Source organism: Pituophis catenifer, unplaced genomic scaffold (genome assembly GCF_029215685.1).
Source record: "Pituophis catenifer annectens isolate HBS135680 unplaced genomic scaffold, rPitCat1.0.hap2 SCAF_3, whole genome shotgun sequence".
In the NCBI taxonomy this organism is placed as follows: Eukaryota; Metazoa; Chordata; class Lepidosauria; order Squamata; family Colubridae; genus Pituophis; species Pituophis catenifer.
This window is the reverse complement of record NW_027256883.1, coordinates 21,238,540-21,258,320: the sequence shown is the minus strand read 5'-3', so window position 1 is coordinate 21,258,320 and position 19,781 is coordinate 21,238,540. Positions and strand designations below refer to the sequence as shown.

General features: G+C 36.6%; 1 protein-coding gene across 1 annotated transcript in view; it reads right to left on the bottom strand.

The window, feature by feature from the left end:
• The window catches only part of CSMD3 (CUB and Sushi multiple domains 3), a 700,075-nt gene that overhangs the window by 137,678 nt on the left and 542,616 nt on the right, over positions 1-19,781 (bottom strand). The window contains exons 32-34 of the mRNA XM_070942050.1: positions 9,716-9,829; positions 5,639-5,734; positions 4,084-4,287 (exon numbers count right to left, since the gene is read on the bottom strand). Of these exons, the coding sequence (XP_070798151.1) occupies positions 4,084-4,287; positions 5,639-5,734; positions 9,716-9,829 (414 nt within the window). The remainder of the gene's footprint in view (positions 1-4,083; positions 4,288-5,638; positions 5,735-9,715; positions 9,830-19,781) is intronic.

Sequence of the window (19,781 nt, the reverse complement as noted above, 5' to 3'; positions counted from 1 at the left end):
CAACAATCTGAGCAGTTTTACAATACAATTCTAGAATTCAAGACAGATCTGAGGAAAGAAATAGGAAGCAAATAAACTACTGAAGAAATAAAGCATTGACACAACAGACTCTCAGTTTCAAATATTGGAAACATATCAAAGTGCTTCAAAAGCTGGATGTACTGTTGTAATTATTTATAGATAAATTACTTCATTATGCAGTTGTTAAAGCTGAACAACTAGGCAAAAAAATGATAATTGAAAATTTGACCTAATATGATGATGCTTGGATGTACTTATAATTTCTCCTATTTTAAAAAAGTACACCTATTCTTTTAAAAAAATAAAATTCAGGAGCAACTTTGAGAGCTTCTGGAGAGGATATCAAAGGAATGGGAGGCCTCTGCAGACAACCAGCCCATTCATATGTCTCGTGCATAACCCACAGTGTCAGAGCTACACAGAATTTGTAGAGAACCACAGAAATTATTTTGGAAAAGGAAAGTGGCAGTTAGCAAAATGTGATTTAAGCTCAAGGAAAAAAGAGGCTAGGAAGTCTCCACCTCCAGACTTAACTCTTTTTGTCAGAAGAGGGAGGACTGGGAAATGCTGTCAGGCTTTTTAAGGGTGTAGGCCAGGTAAGGAAACATATTGCACTGAAATATTGAGGCTATTGATAGAGATCAAAGGAATAATGAAATCTTGCCCACATAGGTGTTTCCAAAATACATTCATTGCAACTGTCACATTCATTGTTCAAGGTCCTCTCTGTGGTTCTCTACGACTCCATGTAGTCCTGAGACTTGAGGTTATGTTCCTTGGCACAGAAGATGTATAAAACATCTGAATGAGCAGCCAAGTAGGAAAGCTGGGCCATAAACCTTAGTCAGCAAAGAGTGAGGTTATTAAGATCTAGTTCTGTTACCATAAATATTTATTTGGGTTATCTAAGCTGGGAAATTCTTGCTCTGGAGATAATATTGGGGAAGATCTTCCATTGCATCCTGAATTCCCTGCAAAAATGAAATGTGCAATAATACATAATAATTGAATGGGAATTGAGAGTGAGATCCTAGTGAACCCTTGAAAACTTTAGGAACAATCACCCAGAAATTCAACTTGGGAACACAGTTGTATAGTGTGTTCTGTAGTTCATGCTATAAATGTGATGCTGAAGAACTGCTGTGTGATATTTAGGGCTTGGATTAGATAACTCTGAGGCCTTTAAATTTTATCAGTGATATTAATACAGCTAAATTACCCTTTGGACTTTTTCAAAACAATAATATCCATATATATTCCTTGCATACAACATAAATATGATTTGCATCCAGCACAGATATTTATCCCAGTGACAGTAATATTAGACCTAAATAGAAAGAATGCAGTTGGGTTTTGCATTGATATTTAATGCTAAATATGAATGATACTTTCGGTCAAGCCACTAGACATTCTAATATAATCACATTAGGCTGTCATCTAAATACAGACATTCTGCTAGAGTTTTAATAGCTTGAAGAAATGATTGATGAGAAGTTTTATCAGCACTATTAGTAGCCAATATATCATTCTGGCAGAAGAGCATTATTAAGTCCTGTGGCTCATTTCATTAGATACAAATATGAGAACTTGAAGAATATTTAGAAGAAGGAAACTTATCTGAGTAATGAATACAGGAGTTACATTTTGTAGTGCACATAACTGATAAAATCTGTCAAGGACTACATGAATAAACTAAAGGTCAGTGTCACTTAAACAGTTTAAATAATTACTGGTAAAAGCAAGAGCAGACACAATGACTGATAATTGATATCTGTAAGGAAACACTGAGGTATTTGCCAGCAAGCTGTGGCCATGCGTAGCATTTCAATTACTAAATTCATTGTCTAACTGCATGCTGATGTTAGAAGAGCAGAGCACATATATGAATAGTATTTTGGGCTTGTACAACTACCACAATAAAGTAATTTTTAATATTTAATTCATTCTGTGAAGAAGCTTCTCTATAACAACAGTTACTCTGACTGTGGTAAATGTGGTAAAACAAGTAAAGGACACACATTAGACCTCTGCTCCATCAGTTGCATTGATTACCAGTTTGCTTCTACCAATGTAAGGATTAGGGTTAGAGTCCTACATGGAATGGGGCCAGGTTATCTGAGAGACCACAATCTCTCTGATTATATCTATTTGTCCCAGCAGGTCCAGCAGGAAAATTAGGTGGTAAGTCTCATCTGCTAAGGAATTCCAATTGATAGGACTTAGAAGATGAGCCTAAACTTCCATGGCATCCACTCTTTGGAACATCATCCTTTCCAGTGGTGGGTTTCAAATGTTTTTACTACCGGTTCTGTGGATGTGGCTTGGTGGACGTGGCAGGGGATTGATACTGTAAAATCTCCATTCCCTCCCCAATCCAGGGGAAGGTTACTGCAAAATCCCCATTTCCTCCTGATTAGCTGAGACTTGGGAAGGAGAGAATAGATGGGGGCGGGGCCAGTCAGAAATTTTACTACCGGTTCTCCGAACTACTCAAAATTTCCACTACCAGTTCTCCAGAACTGTTCAAAACCTGCTGAAACCCACCTCTGATCCTTTCTGAGATGAAGTTAGCCCCAATCTTTGTGATCTTCCAGAAATCACTTAAAACATATTTTTTTTCAACAGATCTGGGAATCTTCTGGCAACAGAGACCCCGGATGATGGCTACATCATGTGTAACATTTTCATGCATTCCCTTTAATGATCTGCAAACCTGCCTAGACAGTAGCTTTAGACAAAATAGTGTCCCAGTGCAATCTATGAGCTATACCCCCTCCCCCAGTGATACATAACCATATCCCAGAAGGTTAGACAAGAACCTCTATTCCTGAATCCTAGATCTACCAATTACTCAATAACAAGATGTTTGATCTAATCATCTTCCACTGCATCGCTTAACTTGCAGTGCTTATGGAAAGCATAATATTTGTAATTCCGATGAAACTGTCAACAAAGATGGATGAGTGTAGTTCCTAAAATATAGCCCAAATTCCTACTTAGGAGTAATTCAATAATTTCACCTCTCATACTGTTGCTGCTACAATGTCCTCATTTTTGGAGTCTGTCTTGGTTAGGGAAAAAAGGCCCACTGCCTTTTTGTCCAATATACTAAGCATTGGGACTAGACTAATATTTCTGAACCTTAGCAATTTTAAGATGCATGGACCTCGCGAACTCCCTGAATTCTACAGCAAGCATGCTGATTGGGGAATTCTGGGGCTTGAAGTCCACACATCTCCAAATCACCAAGATGAGAAACATAACACTAGACAATGATTTAAAAACAGGAATGAGCAAATTCTGGAGATATCATCTTTGAAGGAATATAATGATTAAATACATCATTATATACTGAGTCTGGAAACCTTTCAAATTAGCCAGTAGGATTTGTCTATATTAACGCAAGCATGTATTTTCAAAATCTAGGGAAAAAAATATTTTCACAATGTTCTAATCACACTTCAATAGTGTGCTTCTTAAAACTTTTTACTAAAACAGATTCGACATGTTTACTGTCATTATATTTTTGCTGTATGCCATGCAAAGTTACTTTTTCTGAAATGGGTGACCATATAAAATAAAATAAATAAGGTAGAGCTGTTCCAACATGCCCCACTCCCCAATATGTTACTGTTGTATTTTTTATTATTTTTTTACTAGTCTATTTTAATCAGTTGATCACTTTTATTGGTTTATTTTAGTCAGTTTAATCAGTTGAGCTGCTGTGTATTCTGCTTAGGTTCAAGTGCAATTGAAGAAGCATATAAATAAATGAGCAAAATAAATAAACAAACAAAATGCAGATATGTGGCTGTTCATGGATGAAACAGGTTCTTCACCAACCTGAAGAACATGCTGATTCCTTTCAATTTTGAGGGGTGTGCCTTTCCTCTTAGTTATGGCAAAAGCAGGAGAGCATGATGTTACAATGCTATAGGGTTTATAATAGGTTCAAATGAACAGGTCATTTTATCTTGAAGTATATAGATAGTAGAATAAATCCTACGTTTCATACTGTAAAAAATAATAGACCCTGTAAATAATTGAATTTTGGCTACTTACCAACACATGTAGGAAGGGTATCGTTCCACTGTGCCAATGCATTGGGCACCGTGTCACATCTAATTGCTATTGACCCATAGAGTATGTAGCCTGGATTACACTCAAAAAGAACCAACGAACCAACTGCAAATTCATTTCCAATCCTTTTTCCAAATCGTGGTTCAGGCACTGAACTGCACTGCGTTGAACTTGTTCTTGGAACCGCTAGAAACACATTAGAGATAATGCATACTGCTTCGTGGCAGAAAATGAGATAATTCCTAAATTTCAAATAAGAGGCTCAAATGTCTAGAATTGCAACAAAAACTTCCATTCCCATTATATAACAGAACAATCGTATCAAGCTTTTCGCAAAATAATATGAAATGTACTGCTTCATTGAATTAATATACAAAGCGAAATTCTTATTTCTGTGACGGGTAGATATTTAAATTGATTAGCTACATTTTTATGAATGTCTGCTCTGGTTGTCATATTAATATTCAGATTTATAAAGGCTAAATTATAGCAGCAAATGTTGACATGCAATTATTTTTAAAGTGTCTGATCCATTTACAAAAAGAGAAACAATGGAAAGCTGTACTCTTATATACACTGGATTACCCCTACTTTTTTCTTCATGGATAAGATTGCCTTGTAAATTCAAAGAACATGTTTTAATATTTAATAATAAAATTAGTTCTACTGCTCAATATACTATCACTGTCTATATTCCGATATAGAAATATGTACCTGAGCAAAAGGTTAGATTGAATATTAATAGATAAGATTATAACTGAAATAGCAAAAAGGTCTTGTCATCACTATTCCCCTTTAGATTTCACCCCTTTTTAAATTATGAAAGCATTGCAGAAAAATGCAAAAAAAGGGGAAGGGAAGGGAGGGAGGGAGCGAGGAGAAAGGAAGGGAGGGAGGGAGGGAGAGAGAAAGGAAAGGAAAGGAAGGGAAGGGAAAGGAAGGAAGGAAGGAAGGGAAGGGAAGAGAGGGGAGGGATGGAGGGAGGAAGGGAGGGAGGAAGGAGAGAGAGAGAAAGTAACTTTTTTTTTGCAGCATTCCTACTAACTTGGCAGATTTTCTGATTAAACTCAAAAAGACTTTAGGTTAAATTTTGAGGTTCAGGTTAAACGCATAAAAACTTTGGAGTAGATCTATGGGCTACTGCTTAAATATCTGCTCAATATAGCTTATTCTGTTTAGGACTCAGTGCATTCCAGCAGTGACCTTTAGATTTTCTATCATTTATATATTGCTATATCTTCTTCAGAATGTTAATAATGAAAACATTCAAAATAATCAGACATAGTAATATAACAATAATAAGGTATTTTTTTTAAAAAAAAACACCCTGAAAGGTCAATAAAAGGTAGGAAATTAGCAAATCAAATTAATTGAAACATATTAGAGCATGGGTGTCAAACTTGCATTATCACGTTGCCGTCATGTGACGTTTCGTGACATTTTTTCCCCTTTGGGGAGCTGGGGTGGGTGTGGCCTGCGCATGACGCATCCAGCCCAAGGGCCACCAGATTGTGTTAGAGGCATTTATGTCTCATACCTTGATAAACGAAGTGAAATCCTTTGGCTGTAACAGGTCCGACTGAAGTAAATCGTACAGTTATCTGGTTTCTTGAGCTCAGTGGAAGGGATTCTCCTACTCAAGAAAAAAAAACACTGCACCTCAGAAACAATTTTCTGTCAAGAATCCTACAATATCATTTGCTGAATATTTCAAAGATTCTTATCCTCCTGTAAGTATCTTATATAAAATGAAGGGCTTTTTTCTCCCCCAATAACAGTCTATAAAAATTAATGGCCTTTGCTTATTATTTGTCTACTATACTGTTTCAAAGCAAACAATTAAAGAGAGTGAAACAGGGAACTAGAAGCTACATGAAAATGCTGTTCATGAATCATGTTTTGTTTGGGATTTTACATTTATTTCTTGCTTTGTAAGATCTATCAGTAGTAACGGGACAGACTATTTAGTAAGAATGGATATAACTTTATATTTTAGAAAGGGTTCAAAAGAAACAATCTTTTGGGATTTGATTTAATGTTATTTTAATTTAAATTAGTGTTTTTCAATCTCAGTAACTTCATGATGTATGGACTTCATCTCCCAGAATTCCTCAGCCTGCACATTTACTGAGAAATTATGGAAACAGAAGTTCATATGTTTCAAAATTGCTGAGGTTGAGAAACATTGGACAACATTACTACTATCTCTATAGACATTAATTTTGCAGAAGCCTGTAAATTCCAAATTTGAAGAAGCAGAATCTATACCAACTATATGAAATGAAGCTACCTCTAACTATGACAATTCTTTCAAAAAAAGGAAATAACCAATATTTCTTATTTTAAAAATCTTCCTAAGATTTATTATTAAAATTAAGAACCAGCGGAAAAGGATCAATATCCATATAAACAATGGAAAGTGTTTTTTCTCTTATGGTGATTCCAAGGACAATGTTCTAAAATTTTATATTTCTTTAGAACTTTGTTTAAATTGATTTCCTAGGAGTGAGTTTCACTAAAAATAAACTTATGCTATTTAGTTACAATGATATATTGCAACTGCCTATTTTGGGGTTTGACCCCTAACAACTTCAGGAAAATGTTCAGAAGAAGCATAATTCCTTTTTAATATATTCTAAATAATCATCCCCTAATATTTCTGTATTATATTGTGGAGTACATCAACAGTACAAGCTCTACTTATATTATTTCAAGAGACAATTTGATATCAACTGTTCATAACAAAATATGAACCCTATAATCTGTCTCAGCAGAACTCTTTATACAGTCTCACCAATCTGTCCATAAAATTCATATTCATTTATGGCAGAGATTGTTTTGTGAGAAAAGATAATTCTGTAAAAATACTTCATGAAAAATAATCCAATCTTACCTATATTAAATATTTCTAGATCTCACTGAAATGATGGAAGAATTAAATTCTTCAAGAATTTCAAAACTACTAAATGTTGCTTGGGTCATATCAAATTTAACACATAAATGTGAGTATCCCAAGGAATACATCAAACTATGCATGCTAAATTTATATACAGAGTAACAATAAATAAATAATATGCTGCTCCAGATGAAATATGTGAAATACATTGAATTCATCAGTGATTATTACGGTGTTTTGAAATATCAAAACACCGCATTTATCAAATAAATGCTAGTAACATTTTAGGGTAATTTCTATATCGGTCTCTCTGTGAATGAAAGGACTTTTCTATTTTATTTTATTTTTTAATTCCAGTGGACTAGCTCTGGGAGAAGGACTGTAAAGATGATTTTTCCCCAGAGGAGCGCTTCAAGTAATAGCAATAGCAATAGCAATAGCACGTAGACTTATATGCTGCTTTACAGTACTATACAGCCCTCTCAAAGCAGTTTACAGAGACAGCCTATTGCCCTCAACAATCTGGGTCCTCATTTTACCCACCTCGGAAGGATGGAAGGCTGAGTCAACCTTGAGCCTAGTGAAATTTGAACTGCCAAATTGCAGTCAGCTGACAGTCAGCAGAAGTAGCCTGCAGTACTGCACTCTAACCACTGCACCACCACAGCTCAATAGAATATACTATAAGAGAATACATAGCAGATAATTCCACCCTGCTTCTTTCGTGAAATATGAATGGCACTCTAAGAACAGCTATTAACTTTACCAAATATCAGTTTGCTTAGAGTTTTCACCAATAATGAGGGCAGATTGTGTCAGGCCAAAGCAACCAGATCCACACACAAAGAGTTCAAGCTCTTAATCTTACTTGATTAAATTCTGCCTATAACACATGAGTTTCCCCAGACTGCTTTCCTTCGCTTGTGAAGAAAGAGATAAGGTTCCATGGAGAATGTTATTTAGAATATATTAAATGATTGGGGGAGGGGTCAGTCCTAGTTCTCTTGTGGCTGCACAATGACTCAAGGCTAATTCCCCACTTCATCCCTCTTGGTTGCCTGGCTGATAGTTTCCCAACATCTTGGCACTGGCACAAAAGTGAAATTGATCTGGATTGTGAAATTTAAAATAGAATGAATGTGTAGTGGCAGGAAAGTCTTTTTTTATAACATTCAGATGAATTTCCATAATGTATTTTCTTTGTGTAAATTGTTGTTAGTTGCGAAGTCATGTCTGACCCATTGCGACCCCATGGACAATGTTCCTCCAGGTCTTCCTGACCTTTACCATCCTCCGGAGTCCATTTAAGCTCCCGCCTACTGCTTCAGTGACTCCATCCAGCCACCTCGTTCTCTGTCGTCCCCTTCTTCTTTTCCCCTCAATCTTTCCTAGCATTAGACTCTTCTTCAGTGAGTCCTTCCTTCTCATTAAGTGGCCAAAGTATTTCAGTTTCATCTTCAGGATCTGACCTTCTAAGGAGCAGTCAGGGTTGATCTCCTCTAGGACTGACCGGTTTGATCGCCTTGCAGTCCAAGGGATTCACAGGAGTCTTCTCCAGCACCATAGTTCAAAGGCCTCAATTCTTTGTCGCTCAGCCTTTCTTATGACCCAACTTTCACAGCCATACATTGCAACTGGGAAAACCATAGCCTTGACTATACACACTTCTGTTGGCAGGGTGATGTCTCTGCTTTTTAGTATGCTGTCTAGATTTGCCATAGCATAGGAGCAAGCATCTTTTAATTTCTTGGCTGCAGTCCCCATCTGCAGTGATCTTGGAGCCCAGGAAAATAAGATCTGTCACTACCTCCATTTCTTCCCCATCTATTTGCCAGGAATTGAGAGGACTGAATGCCATGAGCTACATATTTGTGTAAATAGTGGTGTCAATTCATGTCAACTATCTTTTAATTTAAATCTTTGTATGTCATAATCCTGTCATTAATATGCATGTAAATTATCATCACTGAGGTGTAAACTACATAAACTCTTTTCTGAATGTATAGCCTGTAGGCACAGCTCCAGATTCTTTTAATTAACTACAGCTTTGAGGATATTGCTAGTAGAAGATGAGATCGATGCTTGTTGAATTTATCTCAGGTTTGATGATGGAGGGAATACATTTATTTTCTTGCATGATGCAGTTCCAACAAGAACTGCATGTTATCTGTAATTAATTAAAAATAAGATGGAATTTGTCTCTGATTAATTATGTTAAAAATTATTACCTTTGATGGGAAAGTGGATTTTAGATTACAGAGAAGTGAAGTACTGTAATGTAACTATTTATTGTGCTGTAGCTCTTTTTAAATCTTAAAAAAATAGATGAATATTAATGACTACTGCTCTTTTATTTGTTAGAATAGTTACAAAACCTTGTTTGAAGCCTGGAAAATAAAGAAAAATATTAGCAACTCACACTGGATGCCACCTTATTTCCCTAATTATTCCCAAATAATCATTTCCTCACTGTACAAAAATATAGATTTTCCCCCAACTTCTACAAAATAATTACTGATAATCTAAGGCACGCATCACATTGTTTCTTCTTCTTTCAACTGATTCCCCATAATACCATAACAGCGTCAATTTAATCTTTTAATTTATGCATTCTTGATTGTTCTTCAATGTTCAAAACCAATTATGCTCAGCAGAACTATCTAGCGTAAAAGTCACTTCAATATATAACATATTTAGGGCAGTTCTATTATAAGATACCTGAATGTGATCCTGATAGTGAAGATAATAAAGATGATTGCTGAGTTGGCCCATCATATACTTCAACCACATCATGGAGAGATGTCTGGAAAAATACAAACTGGCCAAAAACCACTAAAAAGTTTAGGAAAAAAAAGGAAAGGAAAGGTTGAATGAAATACTGTATGTTTTTTTTTTTTTCCAATTCCTGGCCAAATATACACTAAAATTATACTCATGTATGAAGCCATAATAGAATAGGTACACATGCAGTCATTTTTTTTCAGTTCAGTAGGATAAAAGAGGGTGAAAAGTAGTAAAATGAGGAATAAGATACAGATATATGTTGGAAGGAAAGATAATTAGGAAGCAACCTTTAGAATCAACACGGCTATCATATGAAATTGTACAGAGGAAGATTTGGAACACCTCTTGTTCTAATTATGATTAACCAGATGTAAGCAAAGAAAAAGAAAAAAAAATTTCCTAGAAAGAAAATTTATATCTTTTTCATTTGAATATCATAATATATAATTTTGATTACAATGTTGGAAGTTTAATTAATTTCAGTGTGATGATGATGATGATTGACTGACTGCTTAATATTCCAAATGAACCTGATTAGAATGCATTAGGTTAAATAGATAAAAAGAAAAGCAGAAGAAAAATATGTGAAACATGGAACAAGGTATAAGAAGTTTTGTATCAAATATATTTTACTCTTTATACTGTTTCCATCTTCCCTTAAAATATTAACAGAATCCACAATAGTCTGAGAATCCGTGTCTCCCCTAGATAATTGATGACCAAGCTGAAACTAAATTAATCAAGTAAAAATAGAAAACAGGGGGAAAAAATCCCTTTCTCAAAGTTCTTCAAACCCCAAAATAAATTACCCAGACCTAATCCACACATCAAAGGGTAAGGTCTGCAAACACAGAGTTAATTAAATTATGTCTCCCAGAGGAACTGCATATTCACAAGAATAAATATACCTATACATACGCCCCTCAAATGTCACCCTAGAATCAGCACGTGACACCCCGGATAAGCTCCCCCTTTAAAAAATTGCTCCTGTACCCCATTTCTCTGCAGCCCACCCCTAAATACAAACTGTTTTTGCTTTTAGGAATAAATATTTCTTCTTTTCTCACAGCTGTCTGGATCTCATTTTTATTTAATCTTTCACAGACTCAGCTCAAGTTGGAACCCCAAATTATTCTTCTGACAAAGATTAATTAAGAATTACTATAGGATGAGATATAATGTTCCTACAATACAGAAATGCAATGGCAAAGGCTCTATGAAGGTAAAAAGTTTTAATTATGGGAAACTAGGCTATAAGGAGAACAAAACTTCCTGAAGTTACTAAAGTTATCTAGTTTTCTAAAACTAACTTGGAAGAAAAGTCAATTAATGAAAGAAATATCTATTCTCTTTTCCAAAATGAAGGAAAAAAAATATTCCCATTTTATTTTGTTTTGGTCAGATTCCATCTCATTTATTTGTTCCACTTCTGGGCATTGCAAAAGTGTTGGGACAGATTCAGTGAATATCAAAGAGAATAATAAAAAAAAACTAGAAATTAAACTCTATGCAGAGATTCAAGGAATTAGGAACAAAGTAATAATATCACAACACTTTTCAAGAACAAGAAGGGATGCTATTTAAAAGAATCACAATTTGTTTTGCATTTGAGAGAATAAGATACCAAATAATGTATATACTGTATGTCACAGGAAAACAGATTCCAACTGAATTTTATAGGGAAAAAAGAGTAGTTTGACAAAGGAATTTATTGCCCTTGGTATTGGTAAAGGTAAAGGTAAAAGTTCCCCTTGCACATATGTGCTAGTCATTCCCAATTCTAGAGGGCGGTGCTCATCTCCGTTTCAAAGTCAAAGAGCCAGTGCTGTCCGAAGATGTCTCCGTGGTCATGTGGCTGACATGACTAAACACCAAAGGCACACAGAACGCTGTTACCTTCCCACCAAAGGTGGTTCCTATTTTTCTACTTGCATTTTGTATGTGCTTTCGAACTGCTAGGTTGGCAGAAGCTGGGACAAGTAACGGGAGCTCACCCCGTTACGCGGCACTAGGGATTCAAACCACTGAACTGCTGACCTTTTGATTGACAAGTTCAGCATCTTAGCCACTGAACCACCGCGGCCCCTACAGGATTGGTAAGGAGAAGCTAAATATTCATGTGGCAAGAATATTTTATATTAGGTTCCCGCCTTGAGCAATGGTTGGATCCAGTTGCAAAAATGGTATCTTGCAACTTGTTGACTTGAATGGTAGGCTAGTTATATCAAATTTGGGGCAAAGAGTTATGTTATCTTAGTACTTTTTTCCCCTGCTGCTTTCCAAACCAGAACGATTATACTACTACTGAGATACCAATTTTGGAACAATGCAGTTCTAGATATAACACCTTCAGCATGGTAACTATATATAATGTATTCACCGATGAAAGTCATAGGACGCACAAAAATCCCTATAGTCATACTGCCAACTCTGTTGGAAAAATGCAGGCTTCAAATGGGTCAAGGAATCTAACACTTTGCTAGGGAAAAACTCTTTTTAAAAAAGAAGGTACAGAAGGAACATAATTCATTCTGACTCTCTCATCAGTCAACCAAAGTTCTCTGCTCATTGAGAGTAGACTAAGATTCAATCACCCTGCCATATTTTCTGTTTTGCTCTCCTCTCCTCAGCTTTGGAGTTTGCACCTTCTGCCTTGAACACTGATGTAGAGGGAGGAAAAAAAAAATCAGAAACGATATTAGATTTGTCCAGGCAAGGTCAGAATGCTATCAGAAGGGGGAAACTGAGTTTAAGTGATGTACATGGAATGTTATCTCAAAAGCAACAGAAGTGCATCTTTAAGCAGATTAACAAAAAGGCTAGTTGGTTATGTGGGCCTGCATCTGCAGGAATGCACATAGATAATACACCAAAATCCAAACTCCTTTAAATAGTCTACAGCATTTTTACCTACTATGATTTTACAATGGACGATTTTAATGTTTTTCAACATTTTTATGTTGTAAGGTGCCCAGAGTCATTAGATACAACATGGGTGGCAAATACTTTATAAATAAACAAATAATTTTCAATTGTATCACTTTTAAATAACTTCATTCTAGTTACAACCCATTCTGGTTGTAACCAGAATGAATGAATGAATGAATGAATGAATGAATGAATGAATGAATGAATGAATGAATTTAATGTGATAATTTTCAAGTATTCCAATAGTTCCAAATACAAAATGCCCTTCTGAATGATTCATAGGATCAAGCTTCTAGCATTTATTTATTGTTTTACTCTTACCTTAAAAACTTTAAACTTTCAGAACTTAGGAATTCATGACAAACTTTTTGAATGAGTAGGTTATCTGTTTCTGGTGAATTTTCTACCTCCAAAATGATACATAACTCACAGAATAGACATCTGTGAATTCTCTTAATCCATAGCTACATGTTCAGATATATAAATATAGTATAAGTAAGTACATTATATTGTAAAAAACAAAGAATAGATTTTCACAATATAACCTGTTGATTGCTGTAAGCTTTCATGAAACATTTATTAAATGCAACTGTCCTAATAATAAAGCTATATCCTTGAAATATATTGATTTATTTAAATTTCAAATGTTCAAATTTCACAAAGTTGTTAAAAGGAATTAATATAAATGTAGAATTTAACTGAACATTCTGGATACCAATCTGAAACTCACTATCACTGGAAAATCCTGAGTTTGAAGAATGACATACAAAACTCAGAACAAATATTTAAAGAAACAAATAAAAAACCCTCTAGAGAGTCATCGAGGTCACTTAGAGGTTTATCTGTGGCCCCAGGGTCACTTGAGTAGTGCAAATGGGTGTGGAGCCTTCTTGGAACTGTTGAAAGGTCTGTGTTGTAGACTGGAGATAAATGATAGATGACTGAGAATCTCCACACCAATTGCAGAAGAAGAAGAAGAAGAAGAAGAAGAAGAAGAAGGAGGAGGAGGAGGAGGAGGAGGAGGAGGAGGAGGAGGAGGAGGAGGAGGAGGAGGAGGAGGAGGAGGAGGAGGAGGAGGAGGAGGAGGAGGAGGAGGAATAGAAGAAGAAGAAGAGGAGGAGGAGGAGGAGGAGAAGAAGAAGAGGAGGAGGAGGAGGAAATGTAGATAAATTAAACAAAGTTGTAATAATCACTTAATACAAGGTGATCTAATTTAAATCAACAAAACCACAATGGGAGGTGAAAATCATTACAGAAATCTATGTGAACTTTAAAACTGGCAAAGAGGAATCAACCCAGAACCCAGCTACAAAAAATGAATAAATATAAAAGCAAATAATTCATGAAAGACTTATGGATGTAGTGGAAGAAAAAAAATATCTTGCTCTTTTTTTTCCTCTCCAAAAGATAGATGATTTCAATGAAATTGGAAAATACAAAGTATTTTAGAATCAAAATAAAACTTTGGAAACTTTAACATCTGAGAGAGAATTTAATTCCTTGGTATTAGTCTTGATAGATGTAATTTATTTTGTGTTTATACTGAAATAGTCCTCAATCTTCACCTGGAAAATGTTGTTATCCCCTTCATCTAGTCTAAATGATCCTCATTACTGTATCATATATCATAGTGTATAATACAGTAACCCCAAAATAAACTATAAAACAATATAGTAAAAACAGGCAAGAAACAATTTATACACTATCAATTTTCCGGCATGGACATTTCTTCCATTTTATGGGAGGTAGCAAAAATGACTGATTTTGATTCTTAGACAATTGATCTTTAGTTTTACTATAATCTGGATAATTATAGAAGCAATTATTTCTTTGTAAGTTTGTTTTAATAATCTCAAACAGTTCTGGTTAATGGTTCCTGATTCCTCAATAAACCTGAAAGAATATAAAGGCTATGTCACATTCTTTCATCCATCCTTGTTGCTGGTTATCCTTTGAATACCAAACATATTTCAAGGTTCCAATCTCCACAAACATGGATTGTACTGACCCTGATAGATTTGCTTGTTCTACAGCAACACCATTACTTTAGAACAGATCTATTTTCTTCCGAAAATAAGTGTGTGCAGTAGAACAGCCAATGAAGGATTTGTTTATTTTTTTGGAGAGGATTGGGAAAAAAAATCACCTACCTGATATCCCCAATGCCCATGGATTATTTATATATCGAAAGAAGGAAGAATTATATTTTCTTTCATTTTTCACCAAAATTACTGTATCTTAGACTTATTTCTGTTAATTATGTTGCGTTGTTTGTACATCACACTTATACCTGTAGTCCTTATTTACTGGCCACTAATTCAGTGAACCATTGAAAGTTGCAATGGCATTGAACAAGTGGTACTTATGACCAGTGCTTAAAGCATTGGTGAAATCCAAATTTTTTTACTACCGGTTCTGTGGGCGTGGCTTGGTGGGTGTGGCATGGCTTGGTGAGCGTGGCTTGGTAGGCATGGCAGGGGAAGGATACAGCAAAATCTCCATTCCCACTCCACTCCAGGGGAAGGATACTGCAAAATCCCCATTTCCTCCCCACTCTGGGGCCATCCAGAGGTGGTTTTTGCCGCTTCTCTGAACTACTCAAAATTCCGCTATCGGTTCTCCAGAACCTGTCAGAACCTGCTGGATTTCACCCCTGGCTCAAAGTCAAGCTATCACACCATCCCTGTGATCACATGATCATGACTCAGCTGCTTTCCAATTGGCTCACACTTATACTTCACCAGTCATTGGGGAACAGGCAGGAAATGTTGGAAGTAGTTATTGTAACTCCCCCAAACTTCCTGTGTTTGTGCCCCAACCTACTCCCAGCCTTTCTGCACTTGCTCCATATCATGTCATCCACCTTCTAGCCTCCCTATGCTCATGCTGCACTATAGCATTCATCCCTGATCTACCTGCATACCACCATGTCATACCATTCACTCAGCCACCATTTCTCTGCTCATACCACACTGCACCATTCACCACTGAGCCTTCTTCTGCTTGTACCAGTGGTGGGTTTCTCCCAGTTTGGCCCGGTTCGGCCGAGTCGGTAGCGGTGACAATATGACATCACTGAACCAGTTCTCTTTGTTCGGGAGCTGGGCCCTCCCACCCATCCCCACGTTATTCTTACCTTTTATTTGGCCCTGCCCCCAATCTATTTGCTGCCTCCGGAGTCCCAGCTGATCGGCTAGAAGGAAAAAAAACTGTTTAAACTCTTGCTGCAGGCCTTCAAAGGGCTGCCCTACAGCTGATCAGTGTTAAAAGGCAGTGTGGTGGTAGACCGGTGCCTTCAAAAACAAATGAGTAGACCGGTGCCTCCAAAAACAAATGAGTAGACCGCTGCCTCCAGAAACAAATGAGTAGACCAGTGCTTCCAAAAACAAATGGGTAGACCGGTGCTTCCAAAAAACAAATGAGTAGACCAGTGCCTCCAAAAACAAATTGATAGACCGATACAGCTCTTCAAGCAGGTAAAAGTCTGGTAGCCAGTACCTCTGCTAAATCCTAAAGAATTGTCACATGACCCTCAAACCACGCCCACAAAATAAGCCACACCCACAGAACCGGTAGTAAAATAATTTAGAACCCACCCCTGGCTTGTACCCTGCCATGCTACGTATTTCCTGGCCTTCCTGTGCAAATATACCTTGGACTATCCCTCCAAGGGCCAGCCCCTCTTTCCTGGAGCATACCGCTGCCATAGATGTGGCACCCCTGCTTTGCTTACTTGAGACTCCTGCTACTTCCACTGTCAGACCTGGAAGCCATCTTTTACATTTGGGCCTTCAGGCCTGCCACATTTACTGCTGTGGGAAATTGGGAGGGGGAAATGGGTGATATGTAGTCATAATAACATTTCTTTCTATGAAAGTCAAGGCCGTCTTGCCCGGCACTGGGAGGCTTCAGGGTTGCCACAAGGAAGAAGAAGGGACAGGAAGTGGGGAAATAACTAGCTGGGGTTTTTCCTGTGGGAACCAAGGACATTCCAAGAGATGGCTGGGAAGAGGAGGAGTGGAGTAACCAAGCAACCAGCCAGCACCTCTACTGGACAATGTGACTGATGACTTGGGGGAAAGTGGAAACATTCACATTTTAGTCAGGTGAAAACCACGGGAACTTGCAGTCGGTTTTCACCAGATGTGTCAATATAATGTATCCAATAAATGGTTCCTTGAGGAATCTATGTGCCTCATCTTTCTATGGGTGCATTACTTGGAACACTGACATAGACATTTCATTACCCAAACTAGGTAGCATAATCAGGGAGCACCAAGGACCCCTCATTTTAATACTGAGCTCAACATTCTCCTTTATCAGAATTAGGACGATGCTATGATATTGCACTTTATGACCACTATTGTTTAGTGATGGCAATCTCTGTATCTGAAATAATTTTGCTTACATAAATTCTGAAAAGGTTGTTGAATAGCAACAGAAAAAAAAAAAGAAAGGAATTTTTTTTTCAAGATTCTTGTAAGAAATAAGTATGTAATTGAATTTATGAGGTAAAGTAAAGAAATGGTAGAAAATATAACATTTTGAAAATCCTATTTGTAAAAATAGCTTAAGTGAAAATAAGCTATTTTTACAAGTTGCAGGTGTTGAAAAATATATGTCCACATTTAGTGTAATATTTCAATATTGGGTTTTTTTTGGTCAAAGTTTATTTATTTTAAAATTAAATTGAAATTAAAGAGTAGTATGAGTTTTTCCTATAGATATTTATTTCTGTTTATACATATATTAATCTTTTTTTCAGAAAGAAAGAAAAAACACATTTTGAAGATATAGCTATATAGCACTGAATATATACATGTATGTGTTTATGTGTATGCATTTCAACAAAAAGAATATAACTGTTGTGGTCTGCCAGTGGTCTGCAGAGCTGGCAGCAGAGTCGGACAGTGAGGAGGTTGGGGAGGAACATGGGCCAGTCCTGGAGTCTGGGGAAGGCTCGGATGAGAGCTCTGCGTCAGCGGAAGAGAAAGGGCCATCTGGGAGGTACGTGCTGCCACCAGAGCCTCCAGAGTCGGACCTCAGCGAAGCAGAGGAACATGGGGAGCATGCGCAGAGCTGCCAGAAGGCAAGAACAGTTAAAACAAAAGGGTTGACTTGGGAGTAGGGCTTGGAGATGATTGGCCCCTCCCATAAGTCTTAAAAGAGGAGCAAAGGCCCGTGGGCCTTTGCAGGAAGCAACCTTGTTAATTCTGCTCAGTTTAAAGTCTGAAGTTCTGTTTGATTCTGGACTCCGTGTGGCTTTGCCAATTAGGTCTTTGGCGCATGTCAAGGGAGATAAAGATGGGTGATTATCAGCCTTATCCCAAAGGACTCTTTACAACTATTTGGGACTCATCTGTGAATGAACAGAATTCAAAGCTGTTGCAATAAAAGAAGTTTTTGGTACTACTCATGTGTTTTACTCACTCAGGAAGTCTAGGTCAGAACAATAACTCTATAAAAAGAATTGATGGACCATATAGCGCTATGGGAAGTAAGAATGCATAGATCACACTATAGATAACCACTATCACCCTCACATCATATAAATCGTTATATCATTAAAATTTTACATAATTTTGCAATACAACACATGCAAAAGGTCATCCACAATGACACATACAGTTTATACACTTTTGAATTACATATTTGTGATTCAATATGGACACAACTTCTTTAAGATAGACATTTTTAATACAAATCAACACAATAATATTTATCACTGATCCATTCACATATCCCTTCCGTTATACCCAACATAAATAACATTTTCTCAAAAGTGAAATTCAGCTCTCTCGCTCTCTCGCTCTCTCCCTCCCTCTCCCTCTTTCCTTCTCTCTCCCTCTCCCTCTCTCCCTCCTTCTCTTTCTCATATTTACAAATACAAAAGCTAAAGAAGTTCCTGCATTAATAACCCACATCCATTATGCAGAGAAAAGACAATTATTTGTCACAAAACAAGTAATTTACTTACTGCTTTTATGGAAATGATGGCATCAGCTATTTTAAATTAAGTAATATTTATTAAATATTAATATGCTCAATAAATTTTCCCTTACTGGATGACGCCAACAAAAGTTAATATAAGGCCAATAAAGACCAGCATCCACCTATATTAGTATAAAATTGCTGAATTCTATTCTAATTCAGCCCAAAAAGGTCAATTAAATTGTCTAACTTTCTGAACTTTTAAGATGGTTCTGATGAACTTGAGAATCATGGCCTTTTCTTTACTACAGTTCTCTTCTGCATTTCTTTACCACAGTTAAACTTTCCTCGATAAACAAATCAATAATATTATTCCTTAGCTGGCTGATCTGCACATAGCTGCAATCCCAAAAGTTAAAGGAGGAAAATGTTCTATTAAACATTACATTAAAGACAGATGTGTCCATAAATATGATAAAGTTGCACTATAACTGAGTATCTGCATGCTCACGCACACACAATTCAACATATACTTTATATTTATTGCCCAAAGCAAAATGAATTATGCTCTGTGATCAAAAGACTTTCCATTTTTCTTGGGAGCAGCAGAATAAACATAGCAGGAAACACATCTATTGTATTAGGTTGCAACTTTACAATTTCCAGGCACAAAATTTTGTAGATAAGATGTTATCCATCTAGAACATAGATAGATTATTGCCAGATAGAACAGCCTAGGTGACTCAAAGGAAAGACACGGTCACCTAGAGACATCCTAAAGGTCATCAACAATGTCAAATTGGCTGCATAGCTTGCTTTGCTTTGGGCAACAAACATGAAGCACATATTGGGAAATCCCTAAATGATATTCTCATATATGAGATAGTGATGTCTAGAGATATAGTCTGTCTTCAAAACTAATATCATTTTAAGAAATACGAAGCTAAAAACCTAGCAGACTGACTGAGAACCCTAGAGGGGAATCTACAAGAATCATAAATGACAACAAAATGAAGTATATGACTGGATGATTGAAGCCTCACACCTTTTAATGAATGCCACATGCATCACAATAAATGTAAAAAAGCCTAGGGCTTTGATTTTCTCGTTGAGCCCATCATTTTGATATTGCTGACTGCCC